Source organism: Pan troglodytes, chromosome 16, assembly GCF_028858775.2.
Source record: "Pan troglodytes isolate AG18354 chromosome 16, NHGRI_mPanTro3-v2.0_pri, whole genome shotgun sequence".
NCBI classification, from domain to species: Eukaryota; Metazoa; Chordata; class Mammalia; order Primates; family Hominidae; genus Pan; species Pan troglodytes.
The window spans coordinates 63,854,128-63,873,623 of NC_072414.2; the positions used below are offsets into that span (position 1 = coordinate 63,854,128).

The window sequence follows — 19,496 nt, forward strand, 5'->3', positions numbered from 1 at the left end:
GAACTATTTAAATAAAAGTATTTCATTATGATTTAGAGGGCACTATCTTACCTGTATCTAGACCCTGCCGAAGCTCCTTGATTTTATTAGTCGAACCAGACTTTCGATAAATACCTTCTGTATACAGTCCATGCATTTCAATGTAGTTTATGAGCTTTTCTACTACTAAAGGAACAGTTCGGTCTTCACTGGTCAAACGGGACAGTTCAACCCCAAATTGTCGAGATGACAGCTCTGGATCATACTAAACGAAAGATAATTTTTAGTTTCCAAATGCATTCAAACATCTTGAAACATGTTTAACCATTTCTTTACCAGGAGCTACTTTTTTATTTCTCTGAAGTTTTATGAGCATAGTTAGAAGAGTTGGGAGAAAGGGAATTATGTTTAAGTAAGTATAAATGAGATATTAGTTTCAATCCTTTTCCACCAGAATCTCCAAAAGAAAATAATGGAGTGAAGAATGAAGGCAGTGGCGAAGGGCTACAGCTTCTCCTATCAAAAAATTGCTTCAAAAGCAAAGGTGGGATTTGGGTGTGGGGAAAAGGGTTGGATTTTATATGCAAACAGCTTGACCACCTACCAGATACCACTAGAAAATCTACTAATTTGATAAGAATTAGAGTTGTCAGCAAGTTCTTAAGCATAAGAATGCTTTGATGTTTATATAAACTTTACGGAAGTTTAACTGAAAAATGATTTCATAATTAAAGGCAGAGGTACACACAGATCAGCCCATGACTACTGTTACAGCTCTTTTGTATGGACTTGAATAGCGTATCTGATATCATACTTTATTTATTCATGCATTCATTCATTCATTCGAGACAGAGTCTCGCTCTGTCACCCAGGCTGGAGTGCAGTGATGCGATCTCAGCTCACTGCAACCTTCACCTCCCAGGTTCAAGTGATTCTCGTGCCTCAGCCTCCCAAGTAGCTGGGACTACAGGCACATGCCACCATGCCCAGCTGATGTTTGTAGTTTTAGTAGAGACGGAGTTTCATCATGTTGGCCAGGCTGGTCTCGAGCTCCTGACCTCAAGTGATCTGCCCGCCTTGGCCTTCCAAAGTGCTGGGATTACAGGCATGAACCACTGTGTCCAGCCAATATCATACTTTATTAACCTATAGGTTACTTTATATCCTATGTGACTGCAACAGAACAGCTTACCCTTAAGATTATTTGAAGTAATTCACTGAAAAGAAAAATGGCAGGTATTATCTCTGAGACTGAAAATTGTTTTGCAAATCTGTCTTTCCTTCTCCTGCACCACTGTCCTTCCCTAACTATATATTCCATTTTCTCCTTTAACCTGCATCCAACCAGTTGCCAAGTCAATCGGTTCATCCTCTTTATTGTTTCTTTTCTGTTCTAAGTGTCATCACCCCAGCTCAAAACTATATCACTAACCAATTAGACTATTTCAACAGTTTCTTGGCGAGTTTTCCCCATATTCATATGTCTCCTTTTAATATATTCTGTAGTATATATAATCTGTTTTATTATCCTCAAAAACCTTTAGCAGCTAATTAGTATATAGCAAACTAAAGTGCAAACATTCTTGAGTCTCATACTCAAGAACTTACTTGAACTGATTCTGATTTCTACTTTCCAGCCTTACATTCATACATTTGTCATTTATGTGTTAGGTACCAAGGAAACAAAATCAAGGCCTTCTGCTTAAGACTAGTAGTGTTAGGCCCGGCACAGTGGCTCACACCTGTAATCCCAGCATTTTGTGAGGCTGAGGTGGGTGGATCACCTAAGGTCAGGAGTTCAAGACCAGCCTGGCCAACATGGTGAAACCCCATTTCTACTAAAAATACAAAAATTAGCCAGGCATAGTGGCGGGCACCTGTAATCCCAGCTACTCAGGAGGCTGAGGCAGGAGAATCACCTGAACACAGGAGGCAGAGGTTGCAGTGAGCCAAGATCACGCCACTGTACTCCAGCCTGGGCAACAAGGGCAAAACTCTGTCTCAAAAGAAAAAAAAAGAAAAAGACTAGTAGTGTTAGTGTGTGGAGATAAGTAAAATTATAAATAGATTAACTATTATGGAAACACAGAAGAGAGACAACTAGATCAGGAAAGACTGGGCTGGATAACAAACAACTAATGATCTTGAAAAGACCTGATGTTCAACCTTAGTGTTGGAAAGCAAGTAATAGATAACTAAAGAAAGCAAGATCTTTTAGGCACAGGAAATATAAAACTACAAAGGTAGGCAGAGCAAAGTGGCTACGGAAATGAAGCTACCAGATAATTTTAAATAAAGGAATAATCAGTTTATTAGTTTTAGCAGTATTATCAGTATTATTTTGCATCATTCATGCATGTATCTACATGCTCTGCATTCCAGCTCTTAATCCTTAGAGTATTAATTTCATGTCTATTTTGACATACATTAAATTATCTTAATATCACACAACATCTCTGAAAAGCATTTCCAAGTCTAAGGCAGAATAGGACACAATCTTGGAATATTTAGAGGATGCATATTAAAAGTTTTGCCTTGTCACTATGTGAACTTGGCTAGGTTATTTCACATTTGCAACAGAAATACCTCCTTTCTACTTCAGAGGGTTGTTGTAGAGATTAAGTTGAACATACACAGCATGACAACCTGGTATACGTCAAATACTGAAAAAATTATTATAGAAATAGAATAGAATAAGGCTTGCTGTAATGATTAAATTTTAGTCAAATGTTTTCCTAATGCTGGGACACAGATGTGCAAATACATATTCTGTTTATTTAAATCCCTATGGCATTAGAAATGTTATGACTTGTGGAAGCAAAATAACAAAATACTTTTAGGTATTAAACAAAAACTTTAAAAATAACTTGATTTGAAACTAAGTAATCTAAAGCAAACATGCTAGAACATTCTATTTCTTGAAATGAAGAGACAAATTAATCTTACTATTTTCAATGGAAAAAAAATTCTGAGTATTTTTCTAAAAATATATTTTTATAGTTTTTGTTTCATAGTTATTTTTCATTTAAACTAACTTCAATGTGTATTTTAAATAAAATCTTTATTGAGCTGTGACATACACACATTGCAAGTTACAGCTTAATGGATTTTCACAAAGACCCAAATTAAGAAACAGAATATTACCAAGCAGTTTAAAATTCCTCCAGGTCCCTTCCAGCCACTATGCCCTTTACCCTTCACAAATAACCAGTATCTGTACTTCTGTCACTAAAAATTAATTTTACCTGCTTTTGGATATTATATAAATGGAAAAACAGAGTATGTGCACCTTGAGTTAGTTTAATCTATTTTTGAACTTTGTTTAAATGTACTCTTTTGTCTCTAGCTTTCAGTCAACATTATGTTTGTATCGATAGTTTTTTTTTTTTTGCACTTTTTACATTTAGTGAATATTGATAGGTAAAAGTATATAAAGGTACATGGAAAAATAATCTAATTAAACTAAAGAGCTTCTACACAGCAAAAGAAACTACCATCAGAGTGAACAGGCAACCTACAGAATGAGAGAAAATTTTTGCAATCTACTCATCTGACAAAGGGCTAATATCCAGAATCTACAAAGAACTCAAACAAATTTACAAGGAAAAAACAAACAACCCCACCAAAAAGTGGGCAAAGGATATGGACAGACACTTCTCAAAAGAAGACATTTATGCAGCCAACAGACACATGAAAAAATGCTCATCATCACTGGCCATCAGAGAAATGCAAATCAAAACCACAATGAGATACCATCTCACACCAGTTGGAATGGCGATCATTAAAAAGTCAGGAAACAACAGGTGCTGGAGAGGATGTGGAGAAATAGGAACACTTTTACACTGTTGGTGGGACTATAAACTGGTTCAACCATTGTGGAAGACAGTGTGGCGATTCCTCAAGGATCTACAACTAGAAATACCATTTGACCCAGCCATACCATTACTGGGTGTATACCCAAAGGATTATAAATCATGCTGCTATAAAGACACATGCACACATATGTTTATTGCGGCACTATTCACAATAGCAAAGACTTGGAACCAACCCAAATGTCCATCAATGATAGACTGGATTAAGAAAATGTGGCACATATACAGCATGGAATACTATGCAGCCATAAAAAAGGATGAGTTCATGTCCTCCGTAGGGACATGGATGAAGCTGGAAACCATCATTCTCAGCAAACTATTGCCAGGACAGAAAACCAAACACCGCATGTTCTCACTCATAGATGGGAATTGAACAATGAGAACACTTGGGTCTATGGCCATACTACCCTGAATGCGCCCGATCTCTTCTGATCTCAGAAGCTAAGCAGGGTCAGGCCTGGTTAGTACTTGGATGGGAGAACACTTGGACACAGGAAGGGGAACATCACACACTGGGACCTGTCGTGGGGTGGGGGGAGGGGGGAGGGATAGCATTAGGAGATATACCTAATGTAAATGATGAGTTAATGGGTGCAGCACACCAACATGGCACATGTATACATATGTAACAAACCTGCACGTTGTGCACATGTACTCTAGAACTTAAAGTATAATAAAAAAGAAAAAAGAAAAATTCCCACTAGAAGAAAAACATCTCACAGATGTAGATTCACTACTCTGCATTCTCTTCTCTCTAAAATCTAGTCTCCTAAAGTACAATTTGCCTGTGCAGCTCCCTGATGCTTGCCAACAAACTTTTTTAGTATTGGTCTGACATAAGCTGCTCCATCTTAGCTGGAAGCAAATGTCTCACTCATATTCTTTGCATTTTAATTCCTGAATCAAATTTCTCTCTGTACTTTGCCATGATTTGTCTACTGCAAACAACATGCACACACATTTATATTTCAGATTTGCATGCTATTGTAACAACTGTCAGTATGTGATTAATGAATAAGAAAATGTTGTGATCATACATCGATAAAAGCCTGAATTTTTTAAAAAGATTACCTCCTTGAAACATAAGGTATCAAACAGTATGTGTACAGTATATTTTAGATCTCTGTGTATCCAAGAGATATATGTAAAAACACCAACCATCCATGCTGGTGAATTTTGCTACTCATGTTTAAATTTGTTCATCTTTAATTGTAGCTTACTGCATTAAGGATAATTCTTAGAAGATTTATGAGCGTTTAAGGAAGTATGAAACCTCAATGCAGTGTTCTTCAAATTGTGGTTTACGAAATTAATTTAGTAACTCACATATAGTAACGGTAAAATAATTCTATGAAAATCAATTCATTTTTGTACATATATCACCAAACATATGAACTGGATCATGGCATAAAACATATTTCTACTGTGATTTGTGGTCAAAAAGTTTAAAAACCACTCATCTGTAAAACTATCAAAAAGGCCTTAATTTATTTCCATAAGGCACAAAAGACCAACAGGTCTGTTATCTATTACTGATAGGTGATAATTTCTTACCTTTTTAGAGCACTTGGCTGTGGTTTTCAGACAGCACTTCTTATGGCAAGCATACTTGCATACTGAAAAATAGGTGAGGAATGCAACATTTTTAGAAGTCTGTACATCAGTGATAAGAACTTATCAAGTATACTTTATTTTAGACCTACGTTTTTTTCTTTAAATCTCAGACTGCTGTAATATGACATACATACTTTGTACAATGGTATAATTAAAAAGAATTTTAACCCATTCTATTGGGTATAATGAAGTTGAAAACATGATCAAAATTTCTAGCCACAGTCAATGAAAAAGCTTTTTGTTCTTTCAAAGCTGCTCATCCTGCCCCTATGCCATACAGTACCACTCCCCAACAAATACCAGCAGGATACTTATCTTTGTGGTTTGATTCACAAATTAGTGTTCATGTTCTACCACATATATGCTCTACAACATACTAAAATCTCAGGAATGCCTATTAAGAATCATTCCTATAGATAAGGAAGGCATTACTGTCACAGATCCTTCCTGAAATGAAAACTAATTGGGTAGCACAGTTTAAGATATAAGAAAGGTCTTATTTATGATCTCTAAAGGTTCAGAACAGAGCTCTGAAGAACCAGAACATGAAGAATATTGAGTTGTGATTGGGAAGATGGGATAAAGAAAAGGTTCAGAGCTAAAATAATTTAGAGGAGTGGTGATAACCCAGAGTAGCTGGGCAGCTGGTGAACAGGAAGAGGCACATTTAGAGGAGGGTATTGAGAACACAGCTGGCTTATGTCATTTTGTTACACTAGCTCTGGCTTCTGTGTACCAAAACCTGAATATCCTTTCTTGAGCTTGTAAAACATAACTTGTAGGCTTTTGAAGGCCAAGATCAAGTAAGGGAGGCCATGTCATTGTACTGGTGAAATAATCAGGATAACAACAAAGAAAGTTAGCTAACTCTATTAAAAAATCAAATCAGGCCAGGCACAGTGGCTCATGCCTGTAATCCTAGCACACTTTGGGAGGTCGAGGTGAGTGGATCACTTGAGGTCAGGAGTTCAAGACCAGCCTGATCAACATGGTAAAACCCTGTCTCTACTAAATATACAAAAATTAGCCAGGCATGGTGGTGGGCACCTGTAATCCCAGCTACTTGGGAGGCTGAGGCAGGACAAGCACTTAAACCTGGAAGGCGGAGGCTGCAGTGAGCTGAGATTGTGCCAATGCACTCCAGTCTGGGCAACAAAGTTAGACTCCATCTCACCAAAAAAAAAAAAAAAAAAAAAAAATCAAACCAGCCCAACATAGTCATAAAAAAGAAAATCATTTAAATTTTTAGCTTTAAGTTACAGAAGAAACTAAACCTACAAGAATCATAGTTACACTAAAGGGTCAAATACATTTCAAACTACTTCCTATTTTCAGACTCATTATAATTTTTTAGACTACTGATAATAAAACCAAAGCAAAACTGCTGTTGAACCATGGAATAAGTAAATATATAGTAATAGTGGCAATTTTTCTGTGGCAAACTGCTGTCATATTGGTTCCAGTCCTTTCCTAGTATTTGCTTCATTCAATTTTAGCCCACTAGTAAAAGCAAAGCTTCACAGAACTAATAATAGCACCAGAGCAGATGTATAAAATAAGATGAGTGGAGGCTAAAGGTTCACTGTAAGCCAGAACCAAGTTGATCTACAAAGAATCTCTACTCACGTTTTAGGATTTATATATTTAGATATATATTTATATGTAAAATAATATATATATTATATTTATATATATTTTATATATTTATATTTTCTACTGTAATCTGCTAAAAGGATTACAGTAGAAAAAGTACCTTTTTGACTATAATCTAATTTATTCATTCATTTATCCATCCATCCATACATCTATAGGTCTATCTAACCAACAAATATTTATTAAAACTTACTATGTGCCATCACTGTTTTAGGCACTGATGATATAAAAAAAAAAAAAAGACAAATAAGTTTGCTGACCTATAGAGCATATATTTTAGAGGTGTAGACTGAAAAACAAGAACACAAATACTTAATGTAATTTTGGGTGGTAATAAGTTCTATAAAGACTATTAAGTCTGAGTGAAAGAACAGAGAATTTCAGAGGGTGGAGGGGCGGGCGCAGTGGCTCACGCCTGTAATCCCAGCACTTTAGGCCAAGGCGGGAGGATCATCTGAGGTCAGGAGTTCGAGACCAGCCTGGCCAACATGGCAAAACCCTGTCTCTACTAAAAACACAAAAATTAGCTGGGCATGGTGGCACATGCCTGTAATCCCAGCTACTCGGGAGGCTGAGGCAGGGAGAATCACTTGAACCTGGGAAGCAGAGGTTGCAGTGAGCTGAGATCACACCACTGCACTCCAGCCTGGGCGATGGAGCAAGACACCATCTCAAAAACAAAAAAAAGAATAGCGAATTTGGGGACAAGGTGGCATTTAAACTGGGGGTAGAAAAGAGAGCTCTCTGAGAAGGTGAGATGTGAGTGTAGGCATGAAGTAATTGAAATATTAAGTCATACTAAAATCTGGGACAAGACCATTTTAGACAGAGTGAATTACATGTACAAGACTCTCAGTGACCAAATAACATCAAAATATCTGGTTTAGATACAAAGAATAGGTGAAGAGAGTATAGCAAGAGATGAGGCTAAAAATTTAGGTAGTGTAAATAACTCCTTTATGTTAAAGGAGATATAAGACAACTCAAGGAAACAGAAATGTCAGTGGTTAAAAATATTCCTCAAAGATCTCTCATACTTACATTTGCAAACAGAGGCTCGGTCCATTATCCATATCAAAGAAGAACAGTATTCACAGTATGTAGGGATGCTATATTGGGTGGCTTTAAAGATGTGACCATTGTGTTCTTCCACCTGAATGAAAAAATTTAGCTACTTATATTAAAGCCAACACAGTAAATGCTGCCCTAACGTGGTGGGAAATCCTTCAATCTCTTGTTAAGTCTTCACTAGGCACTAATTCCAGGGGGACAATTAGGATCTTTTGAGAAATAACATAAAATATATTTTTCCTGCTTTCCAAAAGCTAACAATCTAGATAAACATGACCAAATTATATGAAAAACAGAAAGCAATGCAACAGACATATAATAGCTGTCTTATATGACTCTAATGTTACATTAAAAGCAGCAGTTCTCAAAGTATGTTTTCTTTTTCTTTTTTTGGCTTTTTTTTTTTTTTTGAGACTTAGTCTTGCTATGTTGCCCAGGCTGGAGTGCAGTGGTGCTATCAGCTCACTGCAGCCTCCGCCTCCTGGGTTCAGGCAATTCTCCTGCTTTTGCCTCCCAAATAGCTGGGATTACAGGCGCCTACCACTACGCCTGGATAATTTTTGTATATATATTTTTTTACTAGTGACAGTGTTTCACCGTGTTGGCCAGGCTGGTCTTGAACTCCTGATCTCAAGTTATCCGCCTGCCTCAGACTCCCAAAGTGCTGGGATTATCAGCGTGAACCACTGCGCCCGGCTAAAATATATATTTTTTTGTAATCTCAGGAAACTTTTACAGTTGAAAATTACTGATGACCTCAGAGAGCTTTTGTTTACATGAGTTATACCTGTTAATATTTACTATGCTAGCAATTAAAGCTGAAAAAAATTTAAAGTATATATTCATTAATTTATTTAAAATGAACAATAAATGTATTATACATGAACATAACATTTTAATTAAAAACAACTATATCTTTAAAGCAAAAAAAAATAGTGGCAAAAGGGGTATTGTTTTACATTTTTGTAAATTTCTTTAATGTCTGGATTAACAAAAGACACCTGGATTCTCACATCTACTACTGCACTCAATCTGTTGCAATATGCAGTTTAGTTTGAAATATATAAAGAAAATCTAGCTTAATACAGATATGAAAGTGGAAAATGAAGGAATATAATTTTTTAATTAAAATTTTTTTATTTGTATAAATGTATGTGGTACAAGTGTAATTTTGTTACATGCATAGGTTGCATAGTGGTGAAGTCAGGGCTTTTAGGGTATCGACCACTCAAATAACGTGTATTGTACCCATTAAGTAATCTCTCATCATCCATCCCCCTCACACCCCCTCACTCTTCCGAGTCAGTGGAGTAATATTTTAACAGTCCTTTCAGATAGTAATACGGCACCAAAACTTTACATATGGTAACTTAAAAGTTAAGTAAAAAACCATAACCAATGAACCCTTCCTGTCCTATGACAGTAAAATCTATTGTTTTGGACTTAATTAAAACTTAAAACTTTAACCTTCAAAGACACCATTAAGAAAAAAAGATAAACCACAGACTCGGAGAAAACATTTGCAAATCATATATCTGATAAATGACTTCTAGTCATTATATTAGAATGTTATGTAATCATGTTAGAAATGTTAGAACCCAATAATAAGGCAACCCAACTCAAAAATGGGCAAAATACTGAAGAGACAGCTCATCAAAGAAGCAGTTCAAATGGTCAATGGGCACATGAAAAGATGTTCAACATCATTAGTTATCAAAGAAATGCAAACTAAAACCACAATGAAATACTACTTCATACCTACCAGAATGGCTATAACAAAAAAGGTAAACAATAGCAAATGTTGGTAAGAATGTGGATAGACTAGAACCCTCAGGTACTGCAGGTGGGATTGTAAAGTGGTGCAGTCACTTGGAAAACAGCATGGCAGTTTCTGAAAACTGGAAGCATAGAGTTGCCACTTGACCCAGAAATTCCACTCTCAGGTTTATACACAAGATAACTGAAAATGTACGTCCACAAAAAAACCTGTATGTAACTGTTCATAGTGGCATTATTCATGGTAGCCAAAAATACAAAACAACTCAAATGTCTGCCAACTGATAAAAGGATAAATAAAACGTGACATATCCATGCAATGGAATTCTATTTAGCATTAAAGAAGACTGAACTATGGATAAACACAATGATATAGATGAACTTCAAAAACATTATGCTAAAAAGCCACATGCAAAAACCACAGTGTATTATTCTATTTACATGAAATATCCAGAAAAGGTAAGACTATAGAAACAGAAAGTAGAGTAATAGTGCCTGAGGCTAGTAAAGAGCAGTGACTGTAAACTGGCATGAAAAATCCTTTTGGGATTTTTCTAAAATTGGATTGAGATGATGGGAAAACTATGTGAATTTACTGAAATCACTGAATTGTACACATAAAAAGGGATAAATTTGTGGTAAGTAAATTTACCTCCAGAAAGCTGGTTTACAATACCAATTGGTCTATTTTGTATTTGGACATTTAACCTGTATATGATTTTACAGTGGTACATGTTGATCATTTGGAATATACTGATTCACTAAATTAAACTTCCAAATGTTGACACATTTCATTATACACTAGCAGAAAGTCATAGTCCTTAACTTTATAACTGACCTCATTAGAAAACTTGGCAGATACAAGTTTTCCAAAATTTGAATTTTTGCTTGAATACACAAGTTTTATCACTGGTAATAAATATTGTCAGTTGTTTTCCTTGAAGTGACAGGATAACTGCATATGCCAAAATCTGAATGAATAGTTTAAGTAAAAATAATGTTCTATGAAAAAAGTGGCTAGAAACATGCTGCCACAAAAACTTGTTCATGAATTTTCATAGCAGCATTATTCAAACAAAAAGTAGAAACAACTGAAATGTCCTTCAATTAATAAACAGATATATGAAATGTTATATATCCATACAACAGAATATTTGGCTTTACAAAGGAATGATGTACTGACACATGCTACAACACGAATGAACCTTGAAAACATTATGCTAAGTGAGAGAAGGCAGACACAAAAGGCCATATATATGATTATTTAAGTCAATATGAAAAGTTCAGAATAGGCAAATCCATACAGACAAAGTAGACTGGTGGTTGTGAGGGGCTCAGAGGAAGAGAGAAGAGGGATTGAGTGAGTGCTCAGAAAGTACAGTTTCTTTTTGGGATAATGTTCTCAAATTATATAGTGGTAATGATTGCTTAACATAGTGAATATACTAAAACCCACTAAATTGTACACTTTACATAGTTAAAATGGCTAAATAGTTAAATTTTGTTATATGAATTTTATCTCAGTTTTTAAAAATGCTAGATCAGCCTGCAATCTAATTGTACAAGTAATTTCTTGAGACAACCATCATATCATGGTTTTGCATCTTTCCCATTTCATTACACAGAATATTAAAGAGATGTGAATTCGAGAATCAAAACTTAATATAATTAACGTTTTTATTATTTCACCTTCTTCAGTAAAGCTTCTCTATTTTTCTTAAACTATGAGTGTGTGACTGTAAAAATTATAATGCCCATTAACAAAGTTTGCAGGCACTGCCTTGATTCATGTTGATGGCAGTTTTACCCATGTTTGCTTTTGTGTCAACTCAATGAAAAAGGAAAATGATGTTTTATTATTACAAAGAGAGTTGTAATATCATAAAACCCCTAAAAGTCTACCAGAAACCCCTGTAGACCACACTTTGAAACACTGGATCATATATAAACTAGACATAGACTCGAGTTTATACAGACTATATATGTTTATAAATGATCTAGTACAAAAGGATATATGTTACACTGTTAACTATAGTGATTATCCGTGCTGAGATAAAACACTCAATAGTAAGTGTAACATGACTGGGCATGGTGGTGTGTGCCTGTAGTCTGAGCTACTAGGGAGGGTAAGGTGGGAGGATCACTTGAGCTCAGGAGTTTGAGGTTGGTCTGGGCAACAGACCCCATCTCTTAAATAAATAAATGTATGTATGTAACACGAAGTTTTTTTTTTTAAACCTGTATATGAAACACTTTAAAACCCTCTTGAAGGACACAAAAATAGACTTAATCAGAAGAAAAGATTCAAAATAATAAAGATGTCAGTTCTCTCTACATTAATTTATAAATATAAGGTAATAGAAATAGAAGTACTAATAGATCTTTTTTCTGCTCAAACTAGACAATCAAATAGTTGGAATGGCTCACGACTATTTAGATCAACTAATGAAACAGGATAAAAAAGATCAAAGCAGGCCGGGCGCAGTGGCTCACGCCTGTAATCCCAGAACTTTGGGACGCCGAGGCGGGTGGATCACAAAGTCAGGAGTTTGAGATCAGCCTGACCAACATGGTGAAACCCCATCTCTACTAAAAATACAAAAATTAGCCAGGCGTGGTGGCGCACACCTGTGGTCCCAGCTACTCAGGAGGCTGAGGCAGGAGAATAACTTGAACTCGGGAGGCGGAAGCTGTGGTGAGCCGAGATTGCACTACTGCACTCCAGCCTTGGCAACAGAGTGAGACTCTGTATCAAAAAAACAAAAAACAAAACACACACACACACACACACACACACACACAAAACAAGCATAATGGGAAATTTAGAATGTAAAAAGGGTGACATCTCAAAGTTGATGAGTAAAGACGGACTTTAAAATAAATGATGTTGGTAGCCATTAATAAGAGGCAAAATTAGACTCATATCCCACACTGCACACCAGGACAATTCCATAAAGATCGCGATTTAAATGTAAAAAATGTGACCACTAAATTATTGGAAGAAAACACTGAGAATTCCTTTATAACCCTGAAGTGAGGAAAGTCTTAACTATGACTCAAAATTCAGAAGCTATGAAAAAAGAAGATTCACAAGTTTAATTTCTTAAAAATCTTCCACATGACAAAAAATATAATAAGCCAAGTGAAAAGACAACTGACAAACCAGGAAAACATACTTTCAACTTATATCACAGACAAAGGGTAATCTCTCTAATGTACAGAGTTGCTACAAATTGAGAAGGAAAAGACCAAAGCCAAAAGAAAAATGAGTAATGAACAAAAACATACAGACTGCAGTTAAAAAAAAAAAAAAAGCAAATGGTACTTGAGTATAAGAAAAGATACTCAATCTCACTGACAGTATGAGAAAAGCAAATAAAAACTGTGTAGAGATACAAACTACAAAATGAGACTACCTCTATTACAGAGAAATGAAGCAATATTTATCAAAATAACAAATGCATTCACCCTATGACCCACTAATTTCAATTCTGGGAATCCATCACACACACACACACACACACACACACACACACACACACACACACACACACGGTTATTCATTGTTCACTCTTTGTAATAGCAGAAGACTAGAAGCAGCCTAATAGTCCGGTAAGGAATGGTAGCCAGTTGTGAAATAGATTTCTGTGTATAGCTACTGTATTAGTTTTCTATTGCTGCTGCCACAAATTACCATAAATTCAGTGGCTTAAAACAACACCTATCATTTGTTATCTCACAGTTCAGTAAGCTAGAAGTCTGACACTTCTCAGAGTCAGAGACTTTTAGTCTCACCAGGCTAAAATCAGATATCGACAAGGGCGTGTGCCCTTCTGGATGCTCTGTGGAACAATCTGCTTCCAATCTCATTCAGGTTGTTGGCAGAATTCAGTTCCATGTGGTTGTTGGACTGAGGTCCTATTTCCTTGCTGACTATTAGCTCGTAGTTGTTCTCAGCCTCTAGAGGCCAGTCACATTCCCTTGCTCAACACCCTCCTTTCTCCATCTTCAGAGACATCAAAAGAGGATTGAGTCCTTCTCATGCTTGTATTTCTCTGTCTTCTACTACCTATGTCTCCTGCATCATCTTCTACCTCATCTCTCTGACTGACTCTTCTGTCTTCCTCTTCAGCTTTTAAGGGCCTATGTGGTTACACTGGGCTCATCTGCATAATCCAAAATAAACTGTTATGTTAAAGTGAGTTGATTAGCAATCTTAATTCCATCTGTGAAGTCCCTTCACAGCAGTACCCAGATTATGTGTGAATGAATAACCAGGTGACAAGAACCTTGGAGGGAACATCTTTAGAATTCTGCCTACCATAGATAGAGAAGGGTCTTCTGAATATATTGTTCAATGATAAAAGCAAAGCACAAAAGAGTACTATGCTGTTATTATATAACATGCTACATTTTATGTGAGAAAGGATAGCAAATAAGTTTATACTGGAGAAAGAAACACTAGAAAGTTACAACAAAAATTTACCACTAGAAGACAAAGGGGGTTGGAGTTAGACTTCTCAGTATATATACTTTAAAAAAAAGTTTGAATGGTAAAAATATATCTATTAGAAAAAACACTGTAAAAATAAATTATATCAGTGCAGGCTAAGGAATTCTTCTTTTATTCAATAGTTCTACTCTCATTTAGTTTGATGCTCTAATTATCACAAATTTGTCCAGTGGCACTTCCTTTGAGCTAAATAAATAAAAAGGGAATGCTTGTCTTTAGAGCAAAAATTCAACTAATAAATGTAGAATGACTGATGGAATTTTTAAAAATCACTATTTAGCAACCATCACAGCAACTGATTCAGTCAAGAATCATCAAGTAATAACAAAACTAGCAAGAGTTTGAGGAATAAGAGGACACTTATTTACATGGTCTGAAGTATATCCCCACAAGATAATAATTACAAGGGAAAATAGTATCTTGGCTGAGTTTTTTGAAACAACCTTGCAGATATCAACCACAATAGGACAAATAGATATCATATATCTCCTGATATCACACAATGAAAAATCACAGCATTTCTTCTGTGATGTTTCATGCCAAAAATGTGTAATCTGAATCTAATCATGAGGAAATATAAGACAAACTCAAATGGAAAAACATGCTATAAAAAAACTGACCTATGTTCTTCAACAATGCCAATGTCACGGAAACTAAGAAGGCTAAGGAACCGTTCTTGATTAAAAGAGATTTAAAAGGCATAACAATTAAGTGTAACAAATATCTTGTTAAAAAGGAACAATACTGGGACGAATGGTGGAATCTAAATAAATCTGGGTTAAGGGATACGGTTTATTTGTACTTCTCTTGCAACTTTTCTATAACACTGCAATTATATTATGTCAAACAAAAAGAAGGGGAGAGGAGGGAATGGAAGGAAGGCAAAACCAAAATGAAACAAAAAGAACTGATCCAGGACAGTGAGACAATTACAGCTGCTAGAACAAGTCGGTAGAAAGTAATGAAAAATAAGGCTGGACAGTAGTGTAGCAGGGACCATGAAAGTCTTTCAAGTCACTCAACATTTACTCATTCAATTAAACATTTATAGATGCTTACTATGTGTCAGGAACTGGCATGAACTTGTTGTGGAAAAGAATGCTAACTGCCTACTAATATCCATTCTTTGTTTCTTCCTTAAATACAGATTTCCCAAGCCCTATCTGGGCATGTGACAATCTATCTAAACTTTACTTCTCAGCTTCTCTTGCATCTATAAATGGCTGCATAAGTAGCTCTGAATAATGAAATGTGAACATATGTGATGAGTGACACTTCCAAGCCATGCCTAACATTATGGGCTCTCTTGTCCTTTTTTCTGTCCTGCAAGCTAAGATGGGAATCAAGAAATTGAGACCTGAAGCAGTGATTTTGAAAGTCTGTATTACTTTCATGGTAAGAGTGGTTAAAAAAAAAAAAAAGTGGTAAAAGTTCCAAAGTATAGTGGAAGCACAAAGAAAGGAGTAATTAAATGGTTCCATAGGAAAAAAGGTGTCATAGAGGGAATGCTTGAGATGAATACAAAGAACTGAGCAAAGACAAAAAAAAAAAAATGATATATTTAGGGAATAGTAATTGTTTCTATTTAAGCTGGAAAATATGCAACAATAGCCTTTAAGACTTTTTAGAGTCATGTGTATATAGGGGTATACATGTACATATATATTTGATAAAATAAAAAGTAATTTAAGAGATTTGGTACTGATACAAGAATAAACACATCAATGAATAAAAAGAGAGACTAAAAATTTAAATCCAAATACATTAAGATTTGAGTATACAGTTGTCTCTCAGTAGCTGTGGGGAATTAGTTCCAGCAACCCCCTGCAGATACCAAACTGCAGATGCTGAAGTCCCTTATATAAAATGGCACAGTATTTGCATATCATTTAGACATATCTGCATATCCTTCCATATACTTTATATCTAGATTACTTACAATGCCTAATACAATGCCTATACATCACTTCATTTGTGTGGATTCACTCAATGGACAGCAAATTCAAGTTTGCTTTTTGGAACTTTGTGGAATTTCTTTTTCTAAATATTTTGGATTCATAGTTGGTTGAACCCATGGATGTGCTGGGCCAACTGTACTATAAAAATGGTATTTCAAACCAGTGAAAAAGAAATATATCATTCAACAGTGGGCAGACAACTGAAATACTATTAAAGAAAAAAAGCATCATCCCTTGGTGCCTTGGTCCATAACTCGATCTTGAGACTAAAATAAATTCAAGAATGATTAAATATTTTTGTAGGAAAAAATGAAATAATAAACATACTAGGCCAGGTGTGGTGGCTCATGCCTGTAATCCCAGCACTCTGGGAGGCTGGGGCAGGAGAATCATGAGCCCAGGAGTTTGAGACCAGACTGGGCAACATGCTAAGACCCCATCTCTACAAAAAATGAAAAAATATTTAGCTAGGCATGATAGGTGTGCGTGTGGTCCCAGCCACTCAGGAGGCTAAGATGAGAGGACTGCTCGAGCCCAAGAGGTCAAGGCCGCAGTGAGATGTCATTACGCCACTGCACTTCAGGCTGGGCAACAGAGCGAGACCTACTCTCAAAAAAAGAAAGAAAGAAAATGTACTGGAAAAAAGGTATGAATGGACAGGTATGGTGGCTCACACCACCCAGTACTTTGGGAGGTTGAGGTAGGTGAATTGCTTGAGCCCAGGAGTTTGAGACCAGCCTGGGCCCCATGGTGAAACCCCATCTCTACAAAAAATACAAAAAAGTTGGCTAGGCATGGTGGTGCACTACTTGGGATGCTGAGGTGGGAGGGCACTTGAGCCTGGCGAGGTTGTGAGGCTGCAGTGAGCCGTGATCATGCCACTGCACTCCAGCTTAGGTAACAGAGTGAGACCCTGTCTCAAAAAGAAAAAAAAAAAAAAGAAGAAAGAAAGAAAGAAGAAAGTAAAAAAAAAAAGATAATAATTATGTAAATAATTTATCTAAGAAGGACAAAAAACTCCAGTAGCATAAAGAATTTAAAGGAATTAAAATTAGTAGTAAATAAATCTACTATAAACAAAGTAACAACATAATTCCACTCGGAATATCCTGAAAACAGAGGAGGAATGTATGTGTAATATATATGTGTATAAAATATATATAATCATTTATATATAAATGATTTTATATGGACACTGTATTTCTGGAATAACACCAAAAAACTGGTAACAGTATCTCTGGGAAGAAGGGCTGGGAAAGAGGTCTACTTTATAATGTATATAATTTCAAATTATGTTTATGTGACTTTCTCAACTGAAAAAACTTAGTTCAAAATTTATGATGATAAAACAGAACTAGACCAAGAATGCCATTAATCCTGATTGACACCATTGCCTGTATCAAACCATAATGGCACAAAAAGATTGGCAGTCATTTTTTTTCTTAAGAAATTAAGTAAATAATCAACTAACTTAAAAAAAATCAAGGGAGGAAGGAAAAAAATACTTCAACTCATGGTTCATCCATCCTAGTTTCATAATATGGCCTTACTCTATGGTATCTCAAATATTCCCAGATAATAACATCTTCTCTCACAGATATCCTTCTAATTATAAATCACACAAACGTTATTTTCCTCTACTAAACTCTAATATTAAAGTTGTTTTCATTAAAATTTTCATTAAAAATTACTTTATTCTGTAGGTAGAAGAGAGGACTTGCTATGTTCCCAACACACAGAAATGATACTCAAGGTGATACATTCCCCAAATACCCTGACTTGATCATTACGCATTTTATTCATGTAACGAATACTCACATGTACCCCCAAAATATGTAAAATATATGTCAATTTAAAAATTACTTTATTCTGAATGGATATAATATAAACCCCTGATCAAAAGGTACACAAAGCAAAATAAGTCTTTTTCCTGTCTCTGTACCCCAGCTGTCTAGTTCCTCTTTATAGAAATAATCACTGCTATCAGTATACTCCCAGATATTTTATATGTGTGTATATGTCTGTGTGTGAGTACAGATATTAAAATTTTTAAAAACATATGCAAATAGTAGCTTTCTATACAGTGTTTATAGCCCTTGTACTTTTTTTCTTTTTTTGCACAAATAGTAGCTTTCTGTACAGTGTTTAGCCCTTGTACTTTTTTTTTTCTTTTTTTGAGACAGAGTCTCGCTCTGTCGCCCAGGCTGGAGTGCAGTGGCACGATCTCGGCTCACTGCAATCTCCACCTCCCAGGTTCAAGCGATTCTCCTGCCTCAGCCTCCCGAGCAGCTGGGATTACAGGTGCCCATCACCACACCTGGCTAATTTTTTTTTTGTATTTTTAGTAGAGATGGGGTTTCGCCATGTTGGCCAGGCTGGTCTCGAACTCCTGACCTCAGGTGATCCACACCTGCCTCAGCCTCCCAAAGTGCTGGGATTACAAGTGTGAACCACCGCGCCTAGCCAGCCCTTGTACTTTTTACTTAACAAAACATCTTGGTGAATGTCCCCTTTTCCTTTAATGTTATGCTACATCCTATTATACAGATGTATCTAATTTATTTAATCATTTCCCAATCTATTTAGGTTGTTTTCAGTCTTTTGCCATTACAAACTCTTCTTCAATAAAGAACCTCGTGCATGTCAGCATGTTACTGTGAAAAAGTGTGATTGATATGCCTACTAAACAAATTCTTAGATATGTTATTGCTGGGTCAGTTTTTTTTTTCCTTTAACGTTTGTAAGGTTTTTAATACATCATTGCTAAAGTACATTCTCCAAGAAGATTATGCAAATTACACTCCTATTTGTATTATTGAAAAATCTGTCTTATGTTTCCAAACTCTAGGTAACTAATTTATTTTCAGCTTTGTTCATTGATGGAAAAAGTAGAAAATCACTGTTACTTCACTTTAATTTGACTGCTAATAAACATTTATTTGTGTATTTCTAGACATTTCTATGAATTGCACTTATTACAGTTCCTGAATTATAATAAAATAGTTGTTGAATAAATGTATTCATATGCTTGTACATTTTTATTTTGAAGTGTTGTTCTTT

At 35.7% G+C, this 19,496-nt stretch overlaps 1 protein-coding gene across 30 annotated transcripts in view; it reads right to left on the reverse strand.

Moving 5' to 3' along the window:
• Nucleotides 1-19,496, reverse strand: part of MYO9A (myosin IXA) — a 297,950-nt gene that overhangs the window by 31,989 nt on the left and 246,465 nt on the right. For all 30 annotated transcript variants that reach the window (XM_054667756.2, XM_054667748.2, XM_054667767.2 and 27 more), the window contains 3 exons: nucleotides 8,160-8,271; nucleotides 5,406-5,467; nucleotides 52-244 (listed from right to left, as the gene is read on the reverse strand). In XM_054667756.2, coding sequence (XP_054523731.1) covers nucleotides 52-244; nucleotides 5,406-5,467; nucleotides 8,160-8,271 — 367 coding nt within the window. The remainder of the gene's footprint in view (nucleotides 1-51; nucleotides 245-5,405; nucleotides 5,468-8,159; nucleotides 8,272-19,496) is intronic.